The 7,165-nt window shown below is 32.7% G+C and overlaps 1 protein-coding gene across 1 annotated transcript; it reads right to left on the bottom strand.

Moving 5' to 3' along the window:
• Positions 1–4,193: 4,193 nt before the first annotated feature.
• Positions 4,194–6,948, bottom strand: LOC132753032 (uncharacterized). Its single transcript, XM_060743443.1, has 2 exons — positions 6,407–6,948; positions 4,194–6,002 (listed from the first exon to the last, which is right to left on the bottom strand). Exon 2 carries the CDS (start codon positions 4,743–4,745, stop codon positions 4,194–4,196), a length of 552 nt encoding a protein of 183 aa, XP_060599426.1. The 5' UTR covers positions 4,746–6,002; positions 6,407–6,948.
• Between the last annotated feature and the right edge of the window lie 217 nt (positions 6,949–7,165).

Raw genomic sequence — 7,165 nt, 5'->3', positions numbered from 1 at the left:
CATTCTGGCTTAAGACAAGGCTGCACCCTGTCCCCTCTGCTGTTCAATCTGTCACATTATAATGACCTTGCTGTGTATCTTAAGTCTTTGAATATTGGTGTGTCTATAGAAAGTGAAATTATAAGCATTTTGTTATATTGCAGATGATATTGTTCTGTAGCTGAAATAAACATGATTTGCAAGTTTTGCTAAATGCTTTGAGTGAATGGTTTTGCAATGTTAACGATATGCAAATTAATTGTTACAAAAAGTAATATTGTTCACTTTAGACCACCCTCTGTACAAAAAGGTTGATTTTTTGTTTTCAAATGTGGTAATGAAACTCTTTGATATTGTTGATAGATATACATACTTGGGTATAGTTTTGACCGAACACCTCGATCTTTAATGTAACACCAAAGGGAAAATTGGCTAAAAAGTAAAAGGCCTTTGCTTTTGGGTTTGGAAATTTGGCAAATTTTTAAAATTAATAGGGAGTCCCTTTTAATGTATTTATTTAATTTTATACGACTCTTTAGTTTGGCCTGAAAATAAGTTAGGGTGCGGGCATTTGTGGGGCTGTCGTCTTTTTCCTTGTATAAAATGCTGTTCAGAATAGACCCAATAAAGGTATTTCCTAGGCTTCCGGGCAAATAAAACCCCTATCCTTGGGCAGGAGAAAGGGCTTGGCCGGGCCCCCCTTTGTTCCCCAAAATGGAAAATATACTTTTTTTGGGGCCTGTTTTTGTAACACCCGTTCAAATTTGGGTATTAATAGCGAATTGCATTTTGGGGCCCAAGTGATAAAGCGGGTTTACATATGAAAAAAATGGTTTTTTTCTGTGAAAAGCAAAAAAAATAAATTTTTTAATTTTGGGGTCAACTGTTCTGATGTAAATGTAAATGTTTCTAAACCCCCCAAACATTTTTGAAGGTATAAAATCTATTAGGGCCGTTTTTTTGCTGAAGGGCCCTTTGAAACTACCCAAATAGGACCCGAGTGTTACTGGTAGAGTGGGTAAAAGTTTTAGAAATTTTTTTAAATATAATAAAAAAATTTCCCACAGCCCCCCCTTTGTAATTTTGTTATCCCTCCCCGAAATCGCCCCGCACTACTGAAAATTTTCGCCCTGTGGGGTAGCGCCTTTTCAAATTTTAAACGGGAAGATTCAAAAATTTTAAATTATGGGAAAATCTTTTGCCCTTTTTTGTAAAAGCAATTGAAAACTTCTTTTTTTCGTTTTCCCCCTTTGTTAAAATCCCAAAAAATTTTCCCTTCTTTTTTTAAAACCAAATTCACAAATAGCGGATATTGAAAGGGTTTGAATTTTGTTTTTTAAAATTTATTTCACTTTTTAAATTTTGTCCCAAAAACCCCTGAAATGATATTTTAAAAATAGGAGGACAATTTTTATTTGTGTAAAAAAATGAAATTTTTTTTTAATTTTTGATTTTCTATTTTCTTTTAACTTCTCCTAGGAAGTAGATGCAAATCTTTCTTTCCCCAATCCTGATCAGGGGTTTGGGATACTGATTTTCTTTAACAATTTTTTTTGAACTTGCCAATAGTGCCTTTTTTTACATTTCAGTTTTTTTATCGTCGTGATATTTAATGTTTTTATTTTAACGATTAGCGGTGCTTTCTTAGCTTTAAACGATTATAAGCATGCATTATAGTATTATATAGCCAGTATTACGTAAGTTCTTTTTAAATTCGGACTTGAATTGTACTAAAGTCTCTTATAACTCAATATATGAGTGGCAATGTACTTTTTAAATCATGTTATATGTGTTCTATGTATATTGTTGTATGTATGTACATTGATGAGACTAAAATAAAGATTGAATATATATTAAAGACAGGACAATAATTATGTCTTTCGTAGATATGAAGCAGAACGGCGAATTAACACCACATACAAATTAGCAATTATCTCCAAGTTTTCAAATAACAATAAAGAATTTCTTTGAATAACTACTAATATACAGCAGACATAAATGTATGTCTTTGTATTAACAATTATTTTATTTCTAATTTTTCCGTTAAAGCTGCAATTGTATAACGTCAAACATCATTTATTTCGTTTGTTCAGAAATATGTACACACTATAGTCCATTAGATACATAATCTGTTTAGCAACGTGTTGTACTATTGTGTTGTTTAAATCAATTTAAATAATTCAAACATTGAATACAATTATTGCTAAACATGCATTTCCGTTTCCTTAAACCTTGCGTATTTACGTCAGATATCGATAAACATCATTTTAGAAACAAAAGCAGAAAGAATGGCCAATAAAACAATATATTACACAGATTATCTTGGTGAATATATATAATTTAAAACTAACATGTATATCTACCCGATAACCTTCTTTTCTTTCATATATTGTTCAATTTTGCGAAAAATAAGTTAAATTTATTAATTGTCGGCTACCTACAGAACTACACTAGACCATACAATACTACACTACACTGCACTACATTACACTATTGTCTCTTTTTTTTTTGGTATTTACGATATGAATTATATAATTTATATCCATTTAGATCAAGAACAGTATTTTTATTAGACCAAGTCTCATTTAAAAATATCAAGTCATAATTTCCAATAAAGGTACTAAAATCACTACTTGATCGCTTATCATTCGTTAAACCTTCAATGTTCCAAAAAAGACACTCTCGCTATTATCCTATTTCTTGACCGGCGCATTCTCTCCTCTGTACAGCATGCCATCTATGTATAATTTGTCTCTCCTCAGAAATGCTTCCTTGTTTTCTTCCCTGGCCTTTACCATGATGGGAATTAAGTCGTCTCCTTTTTTCCAAGCCCTTTTCTTTGTTTTGTTCACCCCCCCTTTAGGGTTTTTTTAAATTTTGATTTTGATTTTTGGGCCTTTACTTTTTTCCTTGGGGGGAAAAAGGGCAAATTTTGCGACTTGGGTCGCTTTTTGCCCGCCCTATTTTTGGGGCCTTTTCTAGGGGCTTTTTAATATTATCTTTTCTTTCTGTAATTTTCTTTTATACTCTATTACCCCCGGCCCTTTTGTCTATACACTTGAATTTGTTTCCCTTTCTTTTCCGGGAAATCCCGTAAAAAAACCCAATTACCCTCTCATTTCTGCTTTTTATATCTTGAATATTCTTGCATTTCTCTTCTCTTTTTCATTTTTGTTGCTTTTTTCAAGCCTTTTTCATTTTAAATGTTAAAATCATTCTAGTTCCTTTTTTTCTGGCAAATAAACACGTTTCGATTCAAAAAGCCCAAACTTTGCTTCGATATATTGACATTCTTTTGTTGTCAAGGCGATAAACTTTTGATCTAAGTTGTCCAAATGAACGGTAATTTTTTCTATCGTCGTTTTGAATAGAATTAATGTGTGGGACAGTTTTTTGTCAATATTATTCAGCCTTTGTAATAACGAGAAAAATGATACAATAGTCACCGTATTTGGGTGACTATTTGTTGAGGCAATTTATATTAATTTGGCTATACTGGTGTGGGCCTGATTCAATTGCTTGCAAAAGGACATCTGCTGAGACTGTGTTGAGTGATATAACATGTTTTGACTTGAATGTGGGCTACTAAATCCGTAGTTTACATTGCCCATTCGGTGGCTTGAAAACGGAAATTAATGGTTGTTACCTGGTTGGAGACCCACTAGCCATTGTTGATCGTTTTGTGTCGTTGCCCGAATCCTGGGGGGGGGGGGGGAGCTATTGTTCTTTTTTCTTTTTCCCATTTAGCAAAGAATAACTAAGTTAAACACTTCATATTTTATATGATCCATACCAATATTGATTTCTCATCACTTTTGTAAATATATTATAGTAAATGTTGTATAACGTTACTGTGTCCAATTTTAAAAAAAACATTTTATTATCTTAGCGTGTTACAGAATAATAGAAACACACTCAGTTTATCTTATTGCATTGAATAATGAAGGAAAAATGGTAAGAAAGGCTTGGGGTAACTGTTATTACGATTTAAATATTATTTATAGAAATCTTTTACAAAAAATTCATCCCAAAAAAAAAATGCGTGGGGGGTTTCTATGTTAAAAATTTAAACCCAAAATTGATGTAAAAATTCAAAAAAAGAAAATTTTTAATGAAAAACCCGGGTTTAAAGGGAATTAACAAAAGAAATTTTAAAAAGAGTGTTTTAAGTTAAAACCCAAATTTATGTTTAAAAACCATAAATAGCTTCCAATTCAGCTCTCCAAAACTATAACATCTGAAATAGTAGCCCATTCGCCCAAATGCAAGAGAACAGTTCGTGCTTTCCCTTTCAAACTAGTACGAATAGCTTCATGAAGAATATGGTCTGGATACAATCTACCTCTTAACAAACAATGCAAGTCATATTTCCAGACCTCGAACTCACAATCACCAGGCCTACTCTCACCTGAAAACTGAGGTAGTTTAGGAATACGAGAATGACTTACAGACAAAGAAGTATCCAAGTAAGAAGGTGGATACAAAGTATAAGGATTAGGTGGGGGAGGGCGTGCAGGTGGACAAATATTATCCATTTGAGGATGTATGCCTGCTCCTGAATGTCTGTTGTTGTACTCTCTAATTGGTGTATGAGTAGCATCCCTTGTAAAATCTAATGGAGGGGGAACAGGAGTGCTAGTAGAGACAGGGTTAACAGTACAAGAAGTAATAGGATTTACAGCATATCTACCAGAACGCTCAATCTGTTCAATATAATACTCTAACTCCTCTTCCCTAATGTGTGTAAGAGTATGAGTAGAATCCATCTCTGCATACACAAATTAAACACCAAACAAATCACTTCAAACTAGTAAAATCAAGTAGATCAAATATGGTATGTACTATAAGTACTCTTTTATTGATCACATAGTCATAGCATGTCTATATTTATGTAATTTCTACACTCAAAATAAAATATTACAATTATGTTCCTTTCACTGCACCATATAAAATGTAAATATATGCACTTATCAAAATACACTCAACTTTAGTAAGCTTAAATGTACTTCAATATGGCAAACTCTGAATTAATTCTATTCTGCGAAATAATTCCAAATTTATGAAATATGTCACCAATTGGACACCATACTTTTATTTAAAAGATCAATGGTAAATGTACATGTTGCAATTCATTCAAAAACACCTTACACTCTCTTATCTAGTGAAGTACACTGTACACTATCTTTCATCAAATGCCAGTCAGCACAGTTGGAATAAATTGTTTGTATATATAGTTACTAAAGTAATTCACCACAGGGATGTTACTTTAGATACTAATATCTGAACGTGATGTCAGATTTTGAATAAAACAAACAACAAAATTGTATTTCTCTAAAATATACAGCAACAGACAAATTTTTTATAAATCTGAATGTGCTAAGTTAAGTTTACTTTTCTCCAATATACACTAACAGCATACAGTTACAGCAGTGCATATATCAAAAGTGTATACATCTATTGACCTGTAAACAAATATATAGAAGTCACATTCTTCAAGGCATAAAATTTCACTTGAGTCACATTCAATGTAACAAAAGAGAAATATCAACAATCTGTCTTGATGTCAAGAGAAGCAATATAGTTCCTTTACCATCAAAGGCACTCTTACTAAATGTACTCACAACATGATCAGTTGAAGACTACACTTTAAACTACCATAACTTACCAGTACCACTGACAAACTATACATGTTCAAGGTTTCTAATAAATATCTGTTCCAAGCTGGCTTCCAAACACATCACCATAATATAACATAAATATATATGCTATATTATCCAAATAGAGACAGGTACATCAAGGAAGGGCAAATATATGCATATTGGAAATGGGAGAGGTCTTTATGTAAGGAAAAGCTATAATATTAAGGGCTTATGATGGGAAATGTTAGTAAGATTCTCACCAATCACCAGAAAAGTACTGTTACAGAAAACATGCTAAGATCCTTCTGCCAAGATGAACAACCCTTCAACTGTGATTCTGCAAGGTGACCACTGACACAATTTCACAACAGTTCAATGACAAATCTGAAATTTAAATAAAATATTGAGAATCACAAAAATAGAAAAATAACATGACATGTACAATATACAATATAGTCAATAAAATCTATTTAAATTACAAGTCCTATTTTATATATCAATAACACTCAAATTCACTGAAGCAGACTAAAACAGTTCCAAATCCTAAAATGTATCACTCTTCTATGAATAATTAAATGTTCCAATAGAAAATGTCATCCGTGTTGTCATTCGCGAAATATGGTACCAATTAGAAAACGAAAGTAGAAATCGATCAAGTTGCTAGCTAATAATTTACAATAAAACAATTGTGCACACAAATATCTGGTCTAATTCATTTCAGAATATCACAATAAATCACTGCCGATGGTTAACTGACGTTGAAATAAGATAAAACTTATACATTCCACCATTGTTTACATCCTGCATTCCAATATGCGTATACATGTACAAACAAATATGGCTGACTGATCATCGCTCAACGTTCGTCCCCGGAACTATCGACCCAAAAGTTACTCCAGCGTTGTGGCAGCCCAAGTCCCCCGTTGGGCGCCAATTGTCGCAGTCCAAAAGATAAGGGGGTTTCTGATGGACGCTGTGGGTTAAAGTACTTGGGACCTGGACAGAGGGTCTGTAAATACACAAATTATGCGCTTTCAAATAATTTTATTAGCATTCGAAAATCGCGGCTCTCGCCATCAAAATCTTACAAAATAGTGCAAAATACAAAATATCAATGAAAATGATGAATGACAAAATGGAAAGAATGAATCAGAGCATCAAAACAATCTACCAGTTTACCTGTAAATACACAAATTATGCGCTTTCAAATAATTTTATTAGCATTCGAAAATCGCGGCTCTCGCCATCAAAATCTTACAAAATAGTGCGCATGCGTAGTGTAGTGAATCAATGAAGTAGAAAGTTAGATAGAGAGGCCCGTAATGGTGGTTAGTATCAATATGGGGATGAATGAAAAGTATGATGAAAATTAAAGCTATAGGACATTTAATAGGACAAACAATAACACATATAAACATGTACCGTACTACGTATATGAACCTGTGACATCATCAAACATTTATCTTGAAAGAAGATAAGAAATTGTCTCACTAATATGATTGGTGTGAACAGATCCTGAATTTTCTAGAAAGTTCGAGTTAAAGCAT

Source organism: Ruditapes philippinarum, unplaced genomic scaffold (assembly GCF_026571515.1).
Source record: "Ruditapes philippinarum isolate M1 unplaced genomic scaffold, ASM2657151v2 ctg12577_1_1_1_1, whole genome shotgun sequence".
Lineage (NCBI taxonomy): Eukaryota > Metazoa > Mollusca > Bivalvia > Venerida > Veneridae > Ruditapes > Ruditapes philippinarum.
This window is presented reverse-complemented; position numbering and strand designations above follow the sequence as displayed.